Source organism: Centroberyx gerrardi, chromosome 16 (genome assembly GCF_048128805.1).
Source record: "Centroberyx gerrardi isolate f3 chromosome 16, fCenGer3.hap1.cur.20231027, whole genome shotgun sequence".
In the NCBI taxonomy this organism is placed as follows: domain Eukaryota; kingdom Metazoa; phylum Chordata; class Actinopteri; order Beryciformes; family Berycidae; genus Centroberyx; species Centroberyx gerrardi.
Window position 1 is genome coordinate 284,392 of NC_136012.1, and position 26,179 is coordinate 310,570.

Consider the following 26,179-nt stretch of genomic DNA (forward strand, 5'->3'; position numbering starts at 1 on the left):
GCGCCAGCTCCACTTCCCCCTTCACTCTAAACATCTGGTGTCTGGGACTTCTAGAGCACACACACACACACACACACCCATTCACATTCACACTCACACACACACACACACACACACACACACAGTAACAGCCCGCCAGCAGGGGAAAAAGCCCTCAGCTAGTTTCCTTCTAAAAGAGCAGCATGACTGTATTAGTGTGAAGTTGGATTTGAGAGTTGTACACACCTAGTCCACCATGTCTTTTCATTTCTACCACACAACTACTACGACTTTACCTTTTTGTACAAAGACACTCACTTTCCAATATTTTTTTGAAATATCCACATGGATTATTTCCAATGGGATTGTGTTTCATGGGCCCTTTGGGCCATACAACCATGTTAACATTCAACTCAAGTCGACAAAAAAAATGACAGAAACTTTCTTAACTGTATGATCTCCTGCTGTTATTTACACACCCTCCTGCTTCCTACTTAACCTAACACATTGTAGTGTTGTAATTCTCAGTTGCATTATATTTAATACTCCCCATTGGCTCTATTCTTATTCATATTCTACTTTTCTTTGCTGTATCCTTTTACTATTTGCTGCTGTGATGACCCAATTTCCCCACAGAGATCAATAAAGTTTCATCCTGTTATCTTATGATTTGCTGATGTTGGACTTGTTTTCCATTCTGAGCACTGTTACACAAACAGATCCCTAAGACAAAAAATATCCCTTGCAAACTGAAGACCAGACTGTCCAAAATTTGTAACATAGTGGGCTTTTATGTCGCATACATATCAGATTTACCATAAATACAAGTCGCAGACTGGAAAAAAAAAAAGTTCATATCAGCCTCTTAGTGGTAATTTTTTGTAAGTTCTGATATCTCACACTTGGCATCACAAATTCCAAAAGTGTGTCAACACAGGCAGCAAAGAGTGCAGCGAATCCACTGATGTCAGCAGTTCAAAATAATAAAAATCAATATTATATATAGCTATATTCACATTAATACAATCAGCTCTATTTAACAAAAGCAGACAATGAAAGTACAGAATCTAAGAGTGTGTATCTCTCCTTCTGAGACGGATTTAATACACATCTCGGTACAAAATCAATGATTTGATGCACCTAAGATACATTTTAAGCAGCCAACAATTCAATACAATTCAATACACTCTCCAACAGCGAGTCCATAGTGTCTCTTAAAGCTTGGTTATACTTTCGCCCGGGTGCTTTCGTGGATGGCGCGCACACTTCAACAGAGCATGAAGGCATTTATACTTGGCGCATTCTCCCTTGCAGTACTCTCCACAAAGACAGGGGTCGGTAGAGAGAAAATACCCTGTAAAGCAGGAAGTTTTGGGCCATTTGATGCTCTTTGTAATCTCTCAATGATGGGTTGTACAATTGCTGGTATGAGCGTACCAGCTCAGCAAGTCTTCCCTCAAATTCACCAATTTTGAACTGAGCGACACTCGCGCGGCTCGCAACAAGTTATAAAATCTGGGAGGTGTGCAACCAAGCGAAGCGACCAAGCGAAGCGACCAAGCGAAGCGACCTCGCGCGGGTCTGTAGGCAGGTTTGCAATTGCAAAATTTGTGGCGCGCGAACCTCGCAACCTAGCAACTGCGCAGACCTCCTCCAAGGTTCGTGCTATTATTACTTGTTCGTGAGTCGGATCCGGATCCGCTCCAAAATTTTATGGGTTCTTCCTTGGCCCATGCTACACCCTTCCATGAAGTTTCATGAAAATCGGGCCAGTAGTTTTTCCGTAATCCTGCTAACAGACAAACAAACAGACAAACAAACAAACAAACAGCACCGAAAACATAACCTCCTTGGCGGAGGTAATAAATCCACTATACTATATTGCTATGCTCCAGTAGGTTAGTTGTCTTTCAATATCATAACATAATACCCTGTTAGCATTACCCAAACTTAATAAATTCCATATCTATTTGCTGGGATTTTTTTCTCACGCATAAATTACCTACTGCAGTTGCAAAACTTGCACATATTAGCAAGACTATAACACCAAGTGAGCAAGCATCAGTCAATACAAGGTGAGGAGAGCACTGTTTGGTCTTACCCAGCCTCTGTGGGTCGGATCTAAGCCTTGCTGCCAATTTGGCATGGTGGCTGACGTTAGTACTGCAGCTTAAAATTCTCATGCAGCCCAGAAAGCATTTTCCCCATCAACATGATCTCATAAAAAGTCGTGAAATGAGCGCAAACTCTGAAACTCTGAAAATTAAATTCCTCCACCACGAATTGGATTCTGTGACAATAACTCAAATTGGTTCTGTGGCGATAGCACAAATTGGACACAGCATTTCCAGCTAAAGGTTGGCTAACGGTTAGGTTTAGGCAAGTAAAACAACTTTAGATTAGGGAAAGGCTTTGGTCGTGGTTAAATAAGAAAAACTTTAGCTAAAAAATTGAATTTGACTCACGGTAGAAATCTCCTTCGTAAAAGCTAGGAATTGAACCCTGGTTGCCGGCATTGAAGGCAAATGCATACGCCCGTCCAAAACCCCAACCACGACACCCTTATTTTCCACTGCGCTACTTCAATGTGAGACTACTTCCTGTTTATAGTCGTGTCTATTTCCAACCCGTTCTCATTCCCAACTCGTCCTATGTTGACTCTTTGTCAAATCCCTTGGCGTCACGATAGTGATGCAAAAGGTTCCCTTTCGCGTCTGTATAGGACGCACCGGGTGTTCCATAGACTCCATGGTAAAACCTCTCACGGCAGTATTGGACGCCTACAACTTTCTCTCCTAGACCACGGAACACATAGTCTAGCCTACATTTTCTGCCCAAATAAGGGAAGGCTGGAGTCTCAAAGGATCTCAGAAACTACGCCTGAAAGAGGCTTGAGCCAGACAGAAGTGAAAATTAAACTTTGCCATAGGACAACATTAAAGACATTTTTGGAAAGGCCTTGACCTGGAGAGTAACATATGTCAATATGAAGAACATGGGTGGTTCCTGCACTGCAATATTGCCCTTTGAACTCTGACCCCGGGCCACTTTTGAAGGCTTATTATGCAGCAACAGAAGGGGCTAGAGACATGGGGTCAACTTTTCTAGAAAGCTATTGAGCTGCACTTTCATGGGAGTGGGGTTATTGATGGCAGGTGGGACTGAGTTGGGTTGAAATGCAATATTTTCTGAAATTCTCCTGCTTCCCATTTAGATGGCTCAAATCTGACAAAAGATTGTCAATTCCATGTTTACAACGTCAACTATGGGAGAAACAACAACAAAACTAGAAAACCTACGCAGCAGGGCTTTTATTGTGAAGTGATCATAGGAAGTGCCAAACAGTGCAAACTGTAGTTTTTTGGGTGGAAGGTTACGGTTATAAAAAGGCAAACTGCTCAATATTACAAAGATTCAATACAATCTGAACCAAAGGGTTGATATTATAAGAGGATATAATAAAAAAAATTACAAAAATATACTTTTGTTGATGCTATTTTGCTGCGATTTCATCAGCTGTGTTTCATGGGCAGAAAGAGGTATGTTCAATGACGAAACGGATTATGCAACGTTTAGAAACGGAACTCCTGGCTGCGTTCTTCTATTTAAATTATGCTTATTGTAAAGTAGAGGGTAACAATACAGTCGTTATAAAGTGCTATCTTTTATGGAGTTTATTGAGATGCCACTGAAATAACTTGATATATAGGTTATGAGCCAAATTTATTTTTTTATCTAGCAGGTGACATCAAATACTTGAAAATGCAAGCGTTTTTTTGTTTTTTTTTGCCCTTATTTGGCCAGAAAATGTAGGCTAGACTATGTGTTCCGTGGTCTAGGAGAGAAAGTTGTTGTCCAATACTGCGGCGAGAGGTTTTACCATGGAGTCTCTGGAACACCCGGTGCATCCTATACAGACGCGAAAGGGTACCTTTAGCGTTGTTATAGCGACGCCAAGGGATTTGACAGAGTCAACATAGGACAAGTTGGGAATGAGAACGGGTTGCTATTTCATATAACTCAATTTAGTGCTGGGAACACAGAATTTTCACACTTTACGTGCCACCAACATGTAATCTGTGTTCATTTCACATATTTGTGTGAGATCAGGTTGTTCCCCATAGCAGGCCATTAGAAAAGGCACTCCTCTAAAACTGTTAGAAGTTACCTTTGACATTGCACAAGTCCAAAAACTACTCTTTGAATTATGAAATTGTTAATCATGAAGGATGATTTTTTTTTAAAAAAAGGCTGATATTTTTGTGAGACGTCATCTCAGAGCATAAGCAAAGTACGTATATCTGAGCACTGCTTCGGGAGCGTGCAGATCTATACGTACAGTGCCGGCTTGCTTTTATCAAAATAGTATTCTGCAAGAGTATTCCACTGGTATTTAATATGTGCAGACAAGAACAGAGCACAGAAAATTGAGGTTTCGGGTTAGGTGTGCTTTATGTGCTTGTTCATGACATATACAATATGAAGCCAGTGAGTTAGCTAACATTCACCTTTTTATTGCTTCACTTGTATTCCACAGATCTATTTGGCGAACCCAATTAGTCTAACATTACATGCCATTCATAATATTTGGATTTCGTTTGTAATTTATCTTTGTGTTCTTTTCATTTTTCAAATAAATGTTTTAAGCTTTTTCTAATTTCATAATTTTCATAACTGCAACTGTATGGTCCATGTATGTATGAAATTATATATAGAAGAAAAGAAATCCATGTGAATCAGAATGCGTTGTAACAGTTCGTGATACTACATTCCGCCCGACTGGCTGCTCGTGAAATGGCCCATCCCCCACTAGGTGGGGGCCCATCTCCTCCTGCCAACTTTACTTTGTAAATTGGTAAATTGCACCTTTTATATGCTGAGCTGACAGTGACAGACTGTGTTGTGCATAAATTTGCAGCTGAGTCGCCCTAACAAATGATGCTGCCTTCAAGGTGCTGTTGGAAATATCAGAATTAGCTTTGAAACCACAGGGGCTAGTTAGTAGTCTTACTCATGTCCACAAAGTTATTTGGCATGGACAACCTAGTCCTAGCCCATCTAAAATTATATGATTTTTCTTTTTTAAAAACCTCCCTATTTATTTAGTTTCAGATTTTCAGTAGGCCTCGATTTAGTAAGCTTTCCACAATCTTGCCTAAGGCAATCCACAATCTAACCTAGGGCAGCAAAAGGCCAGAGCCGGGCCTGTGGTCACCCAGTTTGGCTAGTGTATGTTTCTAAACAAGGGCAATTGAGGCCACTGCGTAGGGAAGTGAACCAGGTAGAAATTTTGCTTTGACAGACTCCTGATAAACTATGACTGTAATGGTATTGTATGAATACTACAATAGCAAAGTGTTCTAAGTGCTTGTACAAGGATACAATAAAAATAATATTAATAACTAGAAAATGTGCTCAGTAGAGCACAGACCTCTGCCATGTCTGACAACACCCCGCAAGGAAGTTATACGCCTTTTTGTGATATGCCACGCCCACCACCGTGCCCCCTTTTGGCCAATAGGCCCTTTTCACATTGTCATGGTAACAGCTTCTGCATTGAGAAACAGGTGCATTACAACTTCCTGTTGCCAGCTCTGGCCTTCACTAAATCGCTCCACAACCTGCCCAAAATTTGCCCTTTTCACATCATCATGGTAACAACTAAACCGGTGCATTACAACTTCCTGTGGCAAATTTCTTTTTGCGACTTATTGACAAACCAATCCAACAAAAACAACAAAATTGTAATGGTTACTAGCACTAGATACAGAATGTAACAAATAAAAAATTTTGGTTGACCAACATTTTTGGTGAAGTTAGTAAAAACGCCCAGCATCAGTGTCACTCAGTGTCACTGAGTGGCCAGATACATCAGGAAAATCAACCCCTCCCCACACAGAAAACGGCTAACAAGGAGGCAATTTCAGGCTGAATAATTGAGTGGTAATGAAATGGCCATTCAGTCTGAATATCAGGCTAGAATTCCCCAGCATTTAACCTCTGAGGGAGATTCACACCATGAAGTCATGTGAGTTGTTAAGAGTCACATGAGTGTGAATTGGTGTGAAACTGCCCGTATGGTGATGCCCTTCCTCCAGGTTGTGAATGGGAGTAAGCTGGTGTGTTTGTTAGTCTCACAAAGCATATAGACTGATAAATGCACTCTCACTTTCCTCTGGACTCTGGACGGAACAGAATTGCATAGTTATTTATTATTTATTATTTATTATAGTTCAAGTTCAACTTGAACTTGAACTTATATTGTGCTTGCTGCCTTGAATTCTCCTTTGAGGGATGAATATCTACAATAGTATAAGTATTTTTGACTGAGTGAATTGCCAAGGTAAAGAAGTTATGACAGCGTTGTATGTAGCGGACAAGTGATGTCACAGCCCCCCACCCCCCCCCCCCCCCGTTTAGTGAAGCTCGACCCATTGGTGTTTTAGTATGTGGTATGCAGTATGAGGTAAAAATCATTACATCAATCGTTACATAAGGGATGACAACATGGCCCCGTCATGCATTGTGATCCGTTTTCCTTGTATCCATTTTCTGGATTCCAGTTTTGATTATGGCTGTTTCACATCATCTCGTCTGAGAATATATTTGTTTTATCTCTGCAGGGAGGTCAGGACTAGACTGAGCTATATGCGTGTGTGATTTGACAGGCAGTAGATACGCCTCCTCACAGACAGCTCCCCTGATTGGTTGAGGCCTACCGGGTAGAGGTCTGCACGGGCCTGGAAATTAAGCCTGAGCCCAGCCCGAGCCCACAACGTTCAGGCCCGACCCGAAACTAAGCCCGACTGTAATGCAACATTTGAAGCCCAAACCCGACCCGAAACCCAAAATCAAAATGTTCCTATTTAAAAGTCATAGCCTCATGGTCCGTGTATTTTTTGGTCATTCTATTTTCTTTTCAGAAACAGAAATTAAAAAATTACAAACGAATGGTGGTTTGATTTTCTTTTCAAAATCCACAAATGAAAAACGGAAAGAGAAGGCATTTTTCATTTTCCTGGTCAGAAACGGCAGATACTACAACATTTATAAATGACTTGATTTTCCCTTTATCATTTGTAAAACAGAAAATGAAATAGTAAAACAAAAATGAAAAAAAACAACAACCGAGCCCGACCCGACTCGAGCCCAAATTATTTATTTGAAAACCAAGCCTGACCCGGCCAATACCCGACATACAACACTCTCGTGTCTCGGGTCCCGTCGAGTTCGGGTCAGGTTGCAGACCTCTATTACCGGGAGCGGTGAGATTATGGACAGCCTGAAAACAGAGGCAGCGGCTATCACAGAGGCCTGATCTTATCTCAGACCATTTTAATTGCTGATAGCTGAAAAGGTGTTATGACATTTTCGGCAAATAATACAAAAAGAAAATTGCCTACCCCAGCTTTAAAATGGTATAATCCACAGCAGCAGAGAGATCTAACAAAACTAATTGTCAGAGCTCAGTAAATTGACACTTTAAGTATGGCAGGTTCATTGCTATGATGAGCTCGGAAACCAGACTTTAATTTTTCATAGAGGGAATGATTACTTACAAAAGCTGTCAAATTGTGTAGTCTAACACTGTAGACAGAAATGGGAGTTTAGAAATTGGTCTATAGTTGCTCGACATCTGGGCCCAATTTGGCTTTTTAAGAAGCGGCTGACCAACGGCCTGCTTAAAATGTGAGGGTACAGTCTCTGTGCTTAAAGAACTGTTAACAAAAGCTAAAATGACAGGGGATAACATCTTTCAAGCGTACAGTGCTGAGACCAGAGAACAGCCCATGATAACCTGAAAGCAGTCTTCGGGTGTAGGAGTAGTGAAAGAGAACAGAGAAAGAGAGACAAAGGGAGAGAGCTAGACTAGAGACTAGACTTGTGTGTGTGTGTGTATGTGTGTGTGTAGTGTATTTCTATATGCATGTGTGTGGGGGGGCTGACGTGTGTGTTTGTGTGTGTGTTTATGGACGTATGTGTGTGTGTGGACGCTGATGGGTGTTCTGCATGTTTCTGTATGCATGTGTGTGTGTGTCTGTGTGAGTGTTTAGTAGCAGTAGCAGTACTAGTAGTACTAATAGTAGTTGAAGTGTTTCAAGTAGTTGAGGTAGCACTAGAGGCAGTTGCAGCAGGGTTTTTTTTAGTAGTTGTAGTAGTACTTACAATTACAATTACAATTTCCCATTTGGCAGACGCTTTTATCCAAAGCGACGTACAGATGAGATTTTAATACAACACAAGCAAGGATCTAGTCAGGAGAGAACAACAAGAGTAAGTGCCATAAAGCTAAGTTGTAGTTCGACAGGACATAGGAGCCACGAGGCAGTGCATAGAGGCAGATAAAGATTTTTTTTTTATTATTTATTTATTTTTTTAATTTAATTACATAGTCTATCAGGTGAGAAGGTGTTCGCTAAAGAGCTGGGTCTTTAGCCTTTTCTTAAAGATTGAGAGGGACTCTGCGGATCGAATGGAGTTTGGTAACTCGTTCCACCACAGAGGAACCACAGAAGAGAAGAGTCTGGCTAGAGACTTAGGGCCTTGTTGTGGTGGCAGCACCAGGCACCGCTCCTTGGCAGAGCGTAGTGGGCGGGTGGGAGCGTAGACCTGAATGAAGGAGTTCAGGTAGGTGGGAGCTGTTTTAGTTGCTGCTTTGTAGGCGAGCATCAAGGACTTGAACTTTTTTTTTTTTTTTTTTATCACCTTTATTTATTCAGGGGGAGTTTCACTGAGAGCAATGCTCTCTTTTTCAGGAACGCCCTGATCACATTCACACCTGGAAGCTGACCAGTACAACCACAGTCTGATCTGCTGGCCACTGAGCAGCTCCACTGGAGCGGTTAGGGTTAAGGGCCTTGCTCAAGGGCACCTCAGTGGTGGTAATGAGGGAGGGGCAAGCGCTGCTTTTCACTTTGCCCACCTAGATTTATCCTGCCGGTCCGGGGGATTGAACCGACGACCTTCTGGTCACAAGCTCGCTTCTCTAACCTTTAGGCCACCACTGCCCAACTTGATGCAGGCAGCAACTGGGAGCCAGTGGAGGGATATGAACAGCGGAGTGACATGTGCTCTTTTGGGCTGGTTGAAGACCAGACGCACTTCCCCTCTCCAAGACACTCTAAAAGATCTCCCTGAGAGGTAGGACTTTAGGCCACCACTGCCCAACTTGATGCAGGCAGCAACTGGGAGCCAGTGGAGGGATATGAACAGCGGAGTGACATGTGCTCTTTTGGGCTGGTTGAAGACCAGACGCACTTCCCCTCTCCAAGACACTCTAAAAGATCTCCCTGAGAGGTAGGACTCAAACCAGTGGACAGCAGATCCTGAGAAGCCAAGCTCAGTGAGTGTGGAGAGGAGGATTTGGTGGGTAACCATGTCAAAGGCAGCCGATAGGTTAGCAACTTTCAGCACTACTTGTAGTGTACAGTGTTGGGCAAGGTACTCGGAAAATGTAATCAATTACTCTTTACTTATTACTACTTATAAAATTAATCACATTACTTGTTACATTACGTTCCATTTCGTTGGCAGTAGAGGCCGCCACCGACAAGGAGGTCGGAGTTTCACATTGTTGTGCTGGAATATTAGATGCTTTGATAAATTGGATGTTGTGTTTTTTGCTGTGGAAAGCGTTTTGAGAATGATGTTGATTTATGAGACAAGACAGTGTGATGAAAAGCAAGTTGTACAACTTGTATGGTGTGTGTGAGTGAGAGGGAGGAAGTTGACAGGGGGGCAAACACACACGCACACTATGACACACACACACACATATATATACACACACACTCTCTCTCTCTCTCTGTCTCTCACATGCGCACGCACATACACACTCATACTTTTTCTCTCTCTCTCACTCTCAAACACACACTCCATTGTCAATACATCCAGTTCTGAGCTGTTGATTATTTGTCCTAATCATTTTCTGATTGGTCAAAGGAACACAGCACTGGCTGCTAATTGGTCTAACCACCCTGCTGATCTATTGTTCCTATCAGACCACTGATGAAGACACACACACACACACACACACACTGCAGCTACTTTTTATGTAGAAGCAGACTGAACAGGGACAGTATTGGAACAGTGGATGTGTACCACCATCAACTAGGAGAAATCTGACACATTTTATTTTCAGACGTAACCTTCAGGATTTGGTTGATTGTAATTATTTTACATCCATATGTTTTAACATTTTACAAAATACTTTCAATGGTCTTGGTCTCTGGCCATGAAACATTTCTACTATGCAATGTACTGTATATATGTAATTAAAGGAGCATGCCAGTGTCATTTGGTTTTTTTCCCTCATCTCATTGAGTTCACCTGTTAAGTAACTCATCGGGTATCAGGTTTAGTATTGGTTGTCTGTTAACATTCCTATTAACTGAAATAAAGTCTCAAAGCACATCTAAAATCCATCTAAGGCACAGACAAGAGGTTTTGATTCTATGTGCATTGTAATTCTATTATACCAAAACCTTAGCCATCAATAGTCTGGAACATGACATTTGTTTACAAAGGAAGTGGGCTTATCAGCAGGGCTTGAAATTAACACCCGCCAACCCGCCAAATGCGGGTAAAAATTTACTGTGGCGGGTAACATTGTAAAGTTACTAGCCAATTTGGCTGGTGATGAACCAAGCTCTAAATATTTGAAGCAGGCTGCGGTAGAATCGATTGCGCAAGACCGCGAGTATACAAAGCAGTATTGCCAACTTGGCGACTTTATTTCTCAAAAGCGACTAGCGACAAATTTGGCAACTTTTTCTGACCATGGGAAGCAATGTTAATGTGTTGAATCCAAAAAGCATTTGACAATAAATTGGTACGGCTGATGCCGGTTTTCTCTACTTGCTTGTCTAATCCAGAGAAGTCTGATGAGCGTTTCCCACACAGAGCGTAGCCCCCTCCCTCCGCTGAGAGCAGGGACTGTAGGATAGGGTCCACTTGTAATTTCTACCGGCCTACACTGAAACTGGCCCGGGTGGGCGGAGTCAGCACTTATATTAAAACAGGCTACGCCGCGGCATGCATAACAAGTGCAGCATTATTGATGTGCAAATTATCGACGTCATCTGGCGACTTCTAGTGACTTTCTGAGCAGCCAATAGCAACTTTCCTTGGAAAAGAGTTGGCAACACAGGATAAAAATAAAAACAAACGAGGGGAGAAGGTGAAAATGAGGACATTTAATGCCAAATGGCGATCGGGTCGTGAGTGTCAAAGACCACGAAAACTGCAAAGAGCCACCTCCAGAGCTTCACAATCAAGCAGGCCAAGACAGTGTCACCGTTAAGAGCCTTGTATTGATGAAATCCACACAATTTGAAATCAACGCAATTTATGAATATCAGTGAAATACTGTTAATTTATAGATTTATTATGCTATATCTTTTATTTTTACTAATACTTATGCTTAAATTAACCCAGTGGCACTCATAATCTGGTTTATTTCAAGAAAAACATTTTGGCTAGTGGAAATTCCGATTGGCTGGTAACTTTAAAATCTAGTAGCCATATTGGCTGGTGATCAAAAAAGTTAATTTCAAGCCCTGCTTATCAAATAAGATTAGCTTCTCCTGGCATAAATCATTTAGATGAAAACTGTAAAACTGACCTCAGATCAGCATTACAGGGCAATTTACGGCACACACAAATTCTGTTGGCTGAAAAAATCTCCAGGCAAGTATTTGACACACAAGCTATAACATGACACAATAATAGTCACAATAATAGATACCTCCCCGTCAATTCAAAGTTCCTTCCATGATGGTGATGTTGTGCTATTGATGCTCTGTTGTGGGTCACACCTTAAAACGGGCAATTGCAAAAAAGTTTGGTTTCCTAAGTACAGTTTGTTTAGGAAAAACTGATAAAAAGTTTTGTGAAAGAGAGCACTGTGTGATGGCCCTGCTGTTCTCTTGGAAGAAGACCGAGAGATGCATTTTCAGGTGTTTCAGTGTGGTTATTTGCTGTCATCTGAGTTCAAATGGCATTGTTCTCACTTGGCCAAACAAACTAAACTAAAGGAGTAAACACTCCAGATTTTCAATAAACGCCCCTTACAGTAATTGAAACTAAATATCTAGCTGCCGCACCAATGGTGTGGTCTGGGACATGAAAACATTAGCATGTGAAATGTGCTTGAAACTAGTTTTAGGCTTGTGCACCTATGTTGTTTATGGGTATATAAGGGCTCATATACTTATATCCATCTCGTCCCCCACCAATGACGGAATGGTCCTTCTGGGTCAATCAGTAATGAATATGTCACCTTGTTTTTGACCTGTAATTGTAGCACCCCCCTAGTGCAAATCAGTGTCATTTTGAAAATACCATGTTTACCATGTGAGGTACCATGTGTGATGGATGGATGGAGGGATGGACCAATGAATGAACAGACCCCCACAAAGTGGAAAAGGGTCTGGCTATGTGACTGAGCTAATGTTAATGGAATTTGGGATAGCCAGCAACAAGATGCATGAACTAACAAGATAGCAAGTCATCACATGTTGCATCACATGAATTGGCATAGCCATTGTATTGTTTCCTTCATTTCAACTTTATGTGTATTGAAATGCTAGGTCATTGTTTTGAGTTGTTTTGACTGGGTTATGTCTGCCATGTAGCCAATAGCCATGCAGGTTATTGCATAGCACGTTGCTGCTCTGCAAATCACAAGCAAAGCTAATCCAATAACACTGACAGCAACTGGCTGAGAACAGCGACAGTACAACAAATTTTGATGATTTAGTCGTGAATGTCCGAATTTTTCAGTGCTCGGTAGTATTGATTTGATTCGATCAGTACCTATCAGCTTCATCACAGTGCAACTCTGTCACCTCTGCAGATCCCTCTGTGGGCTGTGGACACAGTGGCTATGTTTCCATGCCAGAGTAACCTGGCTACTGGCCATACACTGGTTAAGGTCTTATTCAGGTTATGCTGTTTACATGAGCCCTTGTTAACCTGTGATTGAGTCTCCCTGTTACTATGAATAAACCAGTAAAATAAACCCTCTATGAGCAATAGCATCTTACTTCTAATAAAGAGGAAAGAAATGATGATCCCAAAAGTACGTCTGGAGTCTGACATTGACACAAAGTGAAAGCAGTGAGATGTTTCCATGCTACAGTAACCCATTTAATATGGGAGTAAGTTACTAATTATGACGTCTGCATGCGTCAACCCAAAGCTAGGTTTATTGAGTAATCGAGTTAAGAAGGGAAGTGTTCATGTGTGTTAACACAGCCAGTGCAGCCTTACCTTTCTCTTCTTGCTTCTGCCCTCGGCCTGCAGGGTCCTGGTACACTGCTCCACACACTGAGAGAAGCTCAGACTGCTGTGGTCTGAACTGTAGTCCAGTTCAGCCAACTGAGCTAGTGACAGGATGTAGTTGCAGGCTATACGTAATATAGCCAGCTTAGACAGCTTCTGCCCATAAGAGTAACATGGCACCTAGAAAAAGAGAGATGGAGGGAGAGGGTTGGAGGTAAATGATGCTTTTTCAAATGATAAGAGATAAGATTTTTTGTTTCTCAGTTGCTTTAGCTAAGAGCACAGAGCTTTCATCTTACATATAGCCCCTTCATCACCAATTGCAAACACATATAGCGTGTTTGAGTTGTAAGACTAAACCACCAAGGCAGGCATCCTTGCAACCTTAAGCCCCTTTAAAATTAGAGTATTCTCTGATCTTATCTGAGGTTCTAGGATGGAAAATTATCTCTCTTACTGTCTGATTTGCTGACAGCAGTGTCTTGCAGCAATGATAGCAGCCATTCTGAATGGACAGACTCTTTACGCCTCCTTTCAGAGGATGTGCTATAATAATTGGAGCTTTAATAGCAGGAACATATTTCAACTCCTCCTCCTACCATCTCCTTTAAAATACGTACCTGTCCTACCTCTCCATTCCCTTGTTCTTCCGTGCTCACAGACAACAGGTCACTGATTAGCACACCTTCAACCAGAGAGGACAAACTAATCGATGAAATCAACTGGTGTAGTCTTTGGTTGGAATGAAAACTTGCATACTCTCAGCACTCCATAGCACACGGTTGCCTATCCCTGGTCTATATTCTCCTTCCAAGATTCAGACCCCCGTCCCCAAGTCATTCCCTTAGAGTAGCCTGCCCGAGAAGTTTCTGGCAGACAATTAAACCCTATTAGTTGCCACTCTTCCCCAACTCCAGAGCACGCCAAACTAATCGCTGTGCAGAACACCACCACCCATCGCACTTGGAGCCGCCACTCCCATGCTCCAGCCAGGTCTCCCTCGGGTTGTCTCCCATCAAAAATCTCTGACTGGACAGTGGTTAGGCTCTAAAGGGCTTTAAAAAATAATGGTATCAAATGCCAGCGCTCCAAAGCCAAAATATTCGAAACACTCATGGCTGTAAACAAACCAGGAAATCTCCCTGGGGTGATCATGCCAGATAACGCATAGAAGGGCATTATCACACAGCCATGTGTCCCACACAGCAGAGGCCCAGCCCCTGAGAAAAATAATGTTCAATTTCACACAAGGTCATCACACAAACTCCACTGCATGGTTACAGTACTGGCACCAGGATGTCAGCTACAGTAACACTGGAATTATGTGTGCTCTCTCTCCCAGCAGAATTGCCAGGCACCAGGATCCCTGTTCTCTTTCACCTCTGTCCCCTCTCTCAGCTCAACACTCATCCTACTCTCCCCCAACAGTCTCCTCCTTCAACCATAGTCATTGGCACCGGGATGCCAACCTCGTCGAACCCCCCAAATATGCCCTCAGTCTCTAATCTTCTCCATTCCATAGCCCAGCCACCCACCCAGCAAGCAAACACCAACTTCACTCTTGCAACAGTGCCCATATCCTTTCTCTGCACACCTCTGCACCTGTCCACTCCCGTCAATGTTTCAGCTCTAGCTGCCCTCCGTCATCATCCAGATCCAAACTTTGTCCAATTTCTCATCAAAGGATTTTCAGAAGGATTCCACCCAGCATTAACAGTTGAATCCCTTTGCAGTCAGGCTCACCTTCGGCTGCAAAAGCAACCACAACCTTTTTGACTTCCTTTCCAAAGCACTATGCTGGATCCTCCTAAACAACCACAAAATTCCATATCTTCTTCATCTCCTCAATGACTTCTTTGTCATATTTCCTCCCTCCTCTCCCCTAGTCCATGAACTTGAGCCAATGCCAATCAAAAAGCTAAACCAAATTAATCTACTCGTCTCCAACTTCCTCCTTGCACCACAATGCACCAAAAGGCAACTGCTGTCACTTCTGCCATGTCAACTTCACCCTGTGTATCATCTCACAAGGCCACTCTTGCATCTTCATCCACCTCACTCCTGTTTTTGGAAACACCTCCTTGCCAGCTGGAATAGCATCACCTTCTTTTATGACGACCACCATCCAAATGATATCCAGGTCTCTACAGATGCTACGCCTTCTGCTGGATTTAGGGTTTTTTACGGAGATAGATGTTTCTTTGCCAAATGGCCACCTGAGTTTTCCTTGCTCTCCCACGATTCTCTTCATCCCTCTTCTGCACTATACTCAACATATCCAGTCATCATTGCTGCTCTCTTGTGGAGTCATGAATGGTCGAAGAAATCTCTTTCTCATTTCTCCTTTCAGAAATTCAGAAGCTTGGCTCTGCATTCAAAGGGTAATCCTGGTTCTACCATTTTGAGCAACAATATTCAACATCTGATTCCCTTGCTAGGACATCTGATCCATGAGTTTCAATACGCAATCACCAATAGTCTCGCCTGCAGTACCTTTTCCTCTTATAGTACAGGATTTTACCAATCCTTTCACCAATGATTCAGCCTCTGTTTCCTGTCTTTTGACCTTGTTACTTTGACAAGCTTCATCTCTTACGAAAACTCCTCATGATCACTCATGACTCCTACCATCAAAGCGTACCTTGACAGAAATAACTTTTTCTCAAAACTAGTGTCTGGTTCCCCAACCAACCATCCTCAAATGTCTCTGCTTGTTAGAGGCCTTCAACATCAAGAGTCTATCACTTCACCCCACTGGCTCTCGCTAACTGCAGATCTTCTTTCCCTTTGTATTAAACCCTTTGTTCTTGATACAGCTTTCCCCAGGTCGATCATACACTGGAAACTATGTTCCTGCTCATCTTCTTCAGTTTTCTACAATGCTCCAAATTGACTACCTCCTCAATCAAATTTGATCCATCTTGACAGCCAAGCATCTCAGACCTGTCTTTCCAATCCTATTATTGTCTAGTTTTTCGCCTCAAACGATGCGCAACAACCCAGACAGGCCACCCAATCCCCTGTTTTTATTTCAAACTCAATTCCTACTTAAGTTCCGTTGAGCCCTTGGCAAATTCTATTTATTTAAAGCAATCTCAGAATGCTGCCCATGTGGGTCACTGGGGGAGTCACTGTACCTGGCAGCTACCCGGCAACATCCTACACCCAACTCCTTCCTAAAACCACAGCCAACTCCATTATGATGATATCACATTGCAACCAAGACAGTCCATGCTTCATCAATTAACTACCCACCGCATCCTCATTCAGTGTCATAGTTGATGGTGTGGTCCTTTAGCTCATGAATTTTGGGGAGTTGGTGTATTATCGAATTGGGTGCAATCTCGATTTGCATTGCTTGCCTACAAATAAATATGATGTGGCCAAAATAATGAGATTTACATATAATTTACATATGCATGACCATTACAGGCACACAGAGGCTTTATTTTTTGACCAGCGCTATTAGGCAACTTTCCGATTGTAGCAGGGAGACATACTGTAGGCTACCCCTGGTGGTGGTTCACACCCACTAATTGGCACACACCAGGTGTGTAAGGTTACTCGATTTGACTTTCCCCTTTAAATAGGCTGCATGTAGGCAATGGGTTCAGGATTTTCTCTCCCTGGTACTGCAGTTTTGCATCAAAGAAAGGTATGCAGCAACTCAACTAACTTGCTGCTTTAAATTTCCTTTTACTAAACTACCATCTTGCCACCTTTAGGCTTGGTTCTGGTATACCCCTGGGTCTGGAACATGAGTAATTGAGGTGTGATCAAAAAGTATGTCACTGCTACACAAACTGCTGTGGAAGCTGGGGAGCACCAAAGCTGCAAACCACTCATAGACCCAGGTGTTCTCGAAACATACTGCAGGATACCTAAAATGTACTGGACAAGACAGCATCTAATCTACCTGACCTGTTTTAAATGAATATGTATGTGTGTGTTAACTGTTGCTGTTGTTATGCTGTTATGTTCTCCGTGTATGTAACTTTGTACTGTTGTTCAATGCTGCCCTCTTGGCCAGGTCGCTCTTGTAAAAGAGATTTCCTTTTTAATCTCAATGAAATATTACCTGGTTAAATTTATTGGTACTCAACATTTGTGCTATTTCCTTGAGTGAGATTCCCAAAGTGCCGTTGAAAAAAAAAAAGCTGGAAAAAACGCTACATTCACCCTACATGGACATTCACATGTAGATAATCATTTGGGTTTTGGTGAGGGGGTGGACCGGTGAGGTGGAAGGCTGAGAGATTTTTCTTTGACAGCTTCATAGCATAATATTCTCTACAAGAGGTTTTTGTGTTGACATTGTGTGTTATGTTTGTTTCTGTTTGAGAGTGACTGGGTCTAATTAATGAAATGTGAGCAGAACGAATAAATAAACATTAGTAGAGGGAAAATTTTACACGTTTGGATATTCATCAATTTTTTTTTGTAGGTGTAAAGAGTGTGTAAACTTCACAGTTCGTCTTTTACGTCAAAATGTTTTTCATTCATTGATGAAACTGGACGTTAAATAGGCTGTTTTGAACGTATGCCCAGCATAAATAAAACAATATTTTAAATATTTTTGTTATTTAAGTAACAATTTGTTGTAGATTCTATTTCAATTAAGCTCATTGAAATAGCATCTACAACATCTACAATTAGCACATTTTCATGTGCTGACCAGTCAACCCACAATCTGACGAGGTCTGTTCCCTTGAGCCCGTTGGCCGGTGAGAAGTTTCAGTGCTGGGCATGATGATACTGTCCCCATCTGGAACAATGCCAGAGACCAACACATCCCCAGTGATGGCACCAATGTGCTAATCAGTTTGGGAAAGCACATCAACAGTTGTTCCCTGGCCTCCTCCCGTGGCCCACTTTTTAGTGAACCGTTTTAAACCACTTCCTTTTAACTTACTGCACAGTTCTCTGCGAGGCTGTGACATAGAGTTTGTGTGTATGCATATATTTGGGTGTATACATGTGTGGCTGAGTGTGTGTGTGTATTTTCAGTAGAGATGCCTGACCTGTTTCCTCAGGGCCTCGAAGGCAGCGCTGATGGTGTGGACGCGGGTCCTCTCCCTGGCATTGGCCAGCAACCTCCTGGTCTGCTGGATGGCTTTGACCTCTGGAAGACGCCCAGGAATATCAGCACTCATCCCCGCCCGCTTCCTAGGAGAGTCCTAGGAGCAGATAACAAGGAAGGGTCAGATTATAGAACCAGTCAAAAGACGACTATACAATGATGTCATTAACGTGTTATTCTGTTTCACTGTTGTTACAGGAAGAAACTACAACAGACTAGGATTGAACTTGTGATCTAGACAAATTGGTTTCACCATGTCCCATCAAGGTCCAACAGTAGAGGTTTTCATTCCAACCAAACACTACAGCAGCTGATTTGCCTAATTCACTCCTATCAGTAAAATCAGCTGATGTAGCGTTTCGTTGTGATGCAAACTTGCAGACGCTTGGGTCACGATGGACCATGATTGAAAACCACTGTGTTCCAGGGTTATAAAGCTTGACTCAACCTTAGCACACTGCTAGGAGCAGAAAACAAGGAGGGGTCAAACTGATATAAGCAGAAAACAGTAGTAGGAGTAGAAAACAAGGACAGTTCAACAATATTTTCAATGTCAGGTTCATTGACTCCCATTTGTTACGACTTTAATTGTGACTAGTGATGCACTAATCAATTGGTGTTGTATAAATCGTTGTTGCTGTTTTTAATTTCAGAGACAGATATTGTCATTTAATTTCACTGCTTTTTCAACAGTCTAAATATTAATTAATAATTAGGATTAAGATTAATTCACTATTTTCAACTGTTAAACACTGACATTTCTAATGCTGTCTTAAGAATTTTAGCCTATATGATTAGAAACAGTTCAATGTATTGAACAGTATGAAAACCTTTCTCATCAAGCACCCACTAAAATGTAAGAACTGTGTTTGAGTAAAAATTTTTATTAATTTCAACAGGGTTAGACAGCAATGTCATCCAGCCATAAGAATAATCCGTTCAATACAGTGTTGATTCTGCTTGCTGTGCACTTCCAGAAAGTCTGGGTAAAATGCATCATTTAAGTCGGTGATCAGAGATCAGCTGACCTTGGGTGAATGGACCTGGGTCTCCATAACATGACCATTACACTGGGAGGTCTGGGAGGCTCCAGGGACAGACAGGGCTGCAGCTTGGCCAGACAGAGAGGAGTCCTGGGGGAAGACATGGTGGATGGATGGATGGTTGTGACTGGTGTTGGTTGTTGTCAGAGGGGGGAAAGAGGACTGGAGGCCCAGTTTGAGTCTGTTTGACTGGGGCTGGGAGATGGTACAGGGCCAGTGGGATGTCTGTGTGTTAGGGAACTGAGAGACAGGTAACTGGGTCAGTTTTGCCGTGATAGAAGGAACATTACTACCAATCCTCATGTCTATAGCACCACTCTGAGTGCTATGTGACGATATAGCCACTTTGCCCTCTGGTAATCCTGGTAGGATCCCGGTAGTACTGGGCATTTCTTCCTGTGGCATCATCAGCTGTCTCTGTACTGGAGCCAACCTGCTGACATTAGATGGTTCTTTATGGGTCTCCTCTGCTGAATCCTCATCCACAATGTCCGCTCGGTAGGTTTTCATACCCACAGGGTCTGTGGTGCTGTTGTACAGCCGTTTGGGCTCACGAGACTTCCTCTTGAACTTCTTGTTAATGCCTGGGACAGATATCAGTACCGGGTCTGCTTTGTTGCTGTTAATTGATTTATTCCAGGAATCGGTCAACAGATGAGGGTTCCTCATTTTTCAACACCGAGTATAAACTAACAAAACTAAACTGAAATAAAGTTAACAGAACTAACAACTACTCTAATCTAAACTGGGCTAAATAAAACTAAAACAAATAATAATACATGTATCAATTGCTAAACTAATTTTTAATTTTTACTCACTGTCAAATGTACAGCCTGCTGTCTATTCTATGTCATTCACTGTGGTCCTTGTACCATGTGTCAGATTATAATATGAAAAAATAAAAAATAAAAACCTGTACATTTTCATCTTACTAGACACAATAAATGTTGCACCCGCCTATATTTATGACACATATCAATAATAAAAGCTTACATCATAGATGAGCCAATTTTCATCCATAGTCCTCTTTATTGAATAAATGTATTCAATAACTCAACTAACTTAAACTTTAAAGTTGATTCTATGTCACTCTATGCCTAATTGACAGCTGATGTATCTCAATTAACTAAGTTTAAGAGGCTAAAGGAAACTGCGGTTTTGCAATAGCAATGCAGACATGATAATTGTGCTAATAGCCTATTATAAAAAGTATAGCATCATGAATATCTTGCAAACAGCATTTGCATTGACATTGAGACATTTAGCTCCATCTAGCACAGGCCTATGCTTCAAACACAGAGCTGTTCCAACAAAAGTCTCAATTCCACAAAATTTCACTTACTACAGAAGAGAAATTTCACTGAATTTTCACCTGCTAGCATCATCATGGTAATATAATCTAAGGGCTTCTGTTGCTTACAGTGTCTCAGTCTCAACCTTTGGCTTCAGTATGTCTATATGGTGAGTCTTCACAATTTTACATACAAGCAAAGTATTTATTTTGTTCAATAAAAAAGTCTCAACCCACCATTAATGACAAATCACAAAACTTTCAGCTCCCTGCTGTAAAACAGAAGCTATTTAACTGCACTGAGTGAAGCTGCAGAGCTTTGTACATTGCTGTAACTTTACCAGCAGGTTTTCTGTGGCTCCAGTCTGTCTGCATAGCAGCACTCTGAATAATCCACACTGGTACACAAAGCTGTGTAGCATCTGCTATTCCGCACAAATTGTCCCTGTGGATTGACACCTGCAGAAAGCTCTTTCCTTATTAGTTGTAAAGGTTTCTGTCTGTTTTTAGCAGTCCCAGCCTCTGTTCAGACTCTGGATTACAGTCTAGCAGTCTGAGTGTGGCTCCAGGCAGTCTGCATAGCAGCACTGTGAATAACCCACACTGATACACACTGAGCACAGAGCTGCTCCAGTGGAGTTACAGCAGCTGGACAAAATAACGGAAACACCACATGAAAAGAACTTAAACTTTGAAGTAACTAAATCACAATTCCAAAAGCAGCTACACTGACCAATCTTAAGTTGAATACCAATCAGCAGTAGGGTATGTGTCCAATATTTTTGGTCAACAGAGTTACACAGAAGACGAATAGTTGGTGTTTGAATTCCAGATGGATTAGTCACAAAAACAAACAAAACAAAAAAATCGATGTGTCAAGGGGAACAGTCAGAAGTGGAAGCTCACCGACAGGGTTAGACGGCACTTCACAGGACAGTTGGTAAACGCCACAAAACTGACCCAGTCTCAATAACAACACAGTTCAGGGCTTGGGTGACAGCAGTCCAGGGAGGACTGGAGCTGATGTTCTCCTGTTCAAGATGATAATGCCGCCATACACACTGCTGGTTTCATGAACAGCAGGATGAAATCAAACTCTTTCCATGGCCTCACCAAACAGCAGATTTCAACATCATTGAACCTTTACGGCAACTCCTCTTTCATCCCTCAAAGAATCGGAAGCTCTCCTTCTTTAAGAAAGCTCCAATATTCCACTACAGTTCATGACATCAGGACAAGTAGGACTTAAGATGTTCTCAAGGCAAACGGTGGCCCTAGGCCTAGTCCTTATACTTGATATTCAGATTTTGGTAGCCGATTCCGTTATTCAGTCCTACCCCAGTATTCCAATGGACTAACACCTGTAGAAAGTGATGTAATTAAGTCCCAGCCTCGGTTCCAGTCCTCTGTGGCTTCAGCTAATCTGCCTGGCAACACACCGCGCACCGTTTACGTCGGTTACCGTTATTAATATCACAACATAAAGAACGAATAGACAGCTGGTGGCGGTGCAGGCTCGCGCTCCTCTGGCTCCGGCTCCGCTGGCGTCTGACTGGCTGGCTAGTGTCGAGCCTCACTGAGTGTCAGCTGGAAATATATATAGCCTATACAGAGCGAGCGAGCGAGCGAGCGAGAGAGAGATTGATTGGTGGTGATGGTGAGAGGCCTAGATATTAAAATTAGATAAATGGATTGAACGGATCTAATCTGTTAATTTGTATGCCTAGTATTACCGTTAGTATTATGTACTATAGTGCTAGTATTAATATTTGTAATAGTATTATTAGTATTAGTAGGCTACTGTTAGAATTATAGTAGGCTATTTTTATTAGTGTTATCAGTGTATGTGTTAGTAGCCTACTGATGTTAGTAGGCTATTAATATTTTAGTATTAATGTTAGTGTTAGCATATCATTTCAGTTGTGAGAAGACAAAACTGGTTAAACAGCGTCATCTTCTGGTGCACACAAAACTTTGATTCTTTCTTTCATTAGTTATTGCTCGTTTTTCTCATATGAGCTCAAGCCTACATCTGAAATGGTTCTTATAGTTCGGATATTTTAATCTAATCTCTCTAATTTCACCATAGACAGTCAAAATGTTCACCTACCCTTACAATACAACTCAAATTATGACCTGTTTAGAATTAGCACTATTGAAATAGGTCTACTAAATATGATGTAAAATAAAATATGGAATTGTTATTGCTGGAAATCCTATCATTATTATTATTATTATTATTATTTCTCTGCAATTTTGGTCCAATAATTTGGCCATACATTGGTAACTGCTTTTCTAATTTGGCACATAGTCCTGGTCACTTGCTACTTGGACACAAAGAATGGTACTGACTGGTCCATAGGGGGCACTATAGTAAGCCCTCAGGACCACTGCCATGCCAAGGGACTGCAGCCAAGGGAGGGGCAGCAGAAGTGCAGCAGCATAGTGTTCCTACCAAGGCCTTTGGCACACACCCTGGGCTGGAGCCTATCTCCCAGGAACATTGTGAGTAGTGGATTTGGGACATGGGTGTGTGGGTGGGACACTGCAAAGGTGCCGGCTGCGAGTCCTGGTAATGCCCTAGTGGTGTGCTGCTGCGGCAGTTGTTCCAGAGCGGTACCAGACAGATTGACCTGGTTGGGCCTGACAGGCTAGCTGGGCAGAAGTTTGAGCCCTTCATTTAAACCTGCAATAAGTGATGTTAGACCCTGTAACCGATCCTGAAACTAACGTGTGCTACGTGGAGATTTCCATGAGATGTAATGATATAAACAAATAGTCACACACGCGGACCAGCTGTGTTGTTGTTTTCACCTCTTTCCTAAAGCTTGTTGTCAAAGTCGGCCCGAGTAATGGCAAATCGATGAAGCGAGTGAGTAAATGTTTTCAACTAGTAAACTTACTACCTACCTCTTCACTTGTCATTGTGGGACATGTAACCTTCAGTGGGAGAAAAATCTGGCAAAGCAAGGCTGGTAACCGGCGATATTTCTATGTTTATTTTAGCCATTAGCCTTTATGCACGGTTTGTCCTTAAGGGCTTCCGTCGCTGTGTGTGTTTACAAAATGTGTTGCAGTTTCTGTCACCCTCTAGTGGTCAGAAAAAATCGCTTGGTGTAGCTTTAAAGAGTAACTAAACCCCACCTAAATCTGTACTGAACTGGTCATCTGCTATTGGCTGGTCTCTGTGCCCTGTGATGTCACCCTCTATAGAGTACAACAGGTGGTGACATCACCTGGCACAAAGACAATAGGAGAAGGCCAGTTCAGTACCCTACTTTTCACCATTAGGTGTCAGGCTTCACCAAAGATTTGGGTTTGGGGTTTAGTTACTCTTTAAGCACAGTTACTCGCGACTTGTTTTCTGTCCCCTAGGCTGAGTGGACCAAAGGAACCACACTGCCCCTGGGAGGACCTTCATCCTGTCTGTGCTGAACTCTGGACTGCTTTGGGTGACTCATCTGAGATGAGCCAGGACTGACACTGCATGCATAAGAAAATACTCAAGATCCGAATTCAGTTCGGACCTTGAGTATTTTCTTATGAACTTTTAGGGACTCGATTTGATTCTTTTAAACTGTTTCATTGATTTACTGTAAAATATTTTGCTTTTTAAACTACTCTAGTTGTTGTCCTCTTTGGGGTCCATAGAACTGGTGAAAGTATAGAAATTTCTCTAAAAACTCATAGGTGGCATTATCAGTTTGTAGAGCCCCTGCCATTTTTGACACTCACACTAATATCCTGTAACGAATGAATGTCTGATTGTAGATAAGGCCAAGATTGTTTCTTTTATTGAAAAGGTTAGCAATGTAACTTACCACCAGAAAACGAAAAGTGCAAGGATAAACACAACAGTAGCGGCAGCCAAAAGAGTTTCTGGGAACAGAACAATATTTGTGAGCAAATTCATGAAATGCTTAAACCTGCTGATGAACTGTTTCAGATTAGTTTTTTTTAAGTCAAAGAGCAAAACTTTGAAAACTCAAGTAATAAGAGAAATGTAAATGGAATGTCTATGGATACCAGTATATGGAGTGATCATTTTTCTGGTTTGATTAACTCTGAAATATGTACACAAGATGGATGGTCTGTCAAAAGGTGAATGGTCGGAACAAAAAAGCAAGTAGGCTACTGGTTTTAATTGATGGAGATAAATGGGTAGTGATAGAGAAAGAAAACATGTTCATAAGGGGTCACATCTTGATGAAAAATATAGACAAAGGAGAAGGGAAATTCTTATTTAAACAAGGACATACTTAAGAAACAAGACAGATAAACAATCAGAATATGCTCTGGTTGTTGACTTCAGCTCATCTAAACTCAATTTAGCTTTCTCTAAATGTGGAATCACAGTTTCAGGAAAAGATCATTTGTGTTATATTATGTTTAAGCATTCACCATAGTATTGTTGATCTTTTCACTAAGATTTAGGATGAAAGAGTAGTACTTTCAGGATGGAAGAATGCAATAATTTTACCTTTTATGAAACCTGGGAAAGATTCCTCTAAAGCAGTGGTCTTCAACCGGGGGTCCGCGACCCCTAGGGGGTCCACGGAGGTACTGCACGGGGTCCGCCAATTTTTGTCAAAATAATTTATGTGAAAAATTAAAAAATTTATTTTAGACAAAAATAATAATATTGAGTAAACTCCAAGCATTAATAGGCAATAATAAGCTACTTTTGACAAAAACGATTTAAAAAATGAATAATTCCCATGCAACCACGGTACGTGATGCAGAACCTAACACGTGACCAACCGCCATTGAAAAAAAATAGCTGGCTTGCTAGCAAGCTAAGTGTTGGCTAAAACGCAGTTCGGTGCTAAAATAATTAATAACTAGCCTACTACTAGGTTAATATGTGAAGTAGAATGGATCGCTTTGTAACAGTAACTAGGCCTCGAGCTCGGGATCCTACCGTTACTCCTTCCACCTCGTCCGAGACCACAGGTGAACCTGCCCCAGCGGCAGAGGGTAAACGCAAAAGAGAGAAGTCCTGAAAATATTCAGAAACCTTTATTTATTTACCTTCAAAGAAACCAAAGGGATTGAATTGCCAGTGTGTGTTGTTTGTTCGGCGACGCTCTCAAACGAAAGCATGAAGCCATCAAAGCTGCAGCGACACTTGGAGAAGAATCACAGCCACTTGCAAGATAAAACACTAGAATACTTTCAGGCTCGTCTGAACTCTCTCCAATGCCAACAGACAATGATGAGAAAATCAGCGAAAGTTGGAGAGCTTGCTTTGAAAGCCTCATATCAAGTTGCTCTTCGCATTGCTCAATGTAAAAAGCCATATACAATTGCAGAAGATTTGATATTGCCCGCGGCCAGTGATATGTGCAAGACAATAAACTGAAGACTATCCCGTTGTCAGACACAACGATTGCTCGGCGAATTGGTGAAATGGCATCTGATGTGAGGGTGCAATTAATCGAGAAACTAAAATTGGCAGAGGCGTTTGCATTACAGTTGGATGAATCTGTGGACATGTCCAAA

The 26,179-nt window shown here is 41.8% G+C and overlaps 1 protein-coding gene across 1 annotated transcript in view; it reads right to left on the reverse strand.

The window, feature by feature from the left end:
* The window catches only part of atoh8 (atonal bHLH transcription factor 8), a 32,345-nt gene extending 10,750 nt beyond the window's left edge, over nucleotides 1-21,595 (reverse strand). The window contains exons 1-3 of the mRNA XM_071902904.2: nucleotides 19,372-21,595; nucleotides 18,285-18,440; nucleotides 13,252-13,443 (exon numbers count right to left, since the gene is read on the reverse strand). Of these exons, the coding sequence (XP_071759005.1) occupies nucleotides 13,252-13,443; nucleotides 18,285-18,440; nucleotides 19,372-20,055 (1,032 nt within the window). The 5' untranslated portion in view covers nucleotides 20,056-21,595. The remainder of the gene's footprint in view (nucleotides 1-13,251; nucleotides 13,444-18,284; nucleotides 18,441-19,371) is intronic.
* Nucleotides 21,596-26,179: the final 4,584 nt, after the last annotated feature.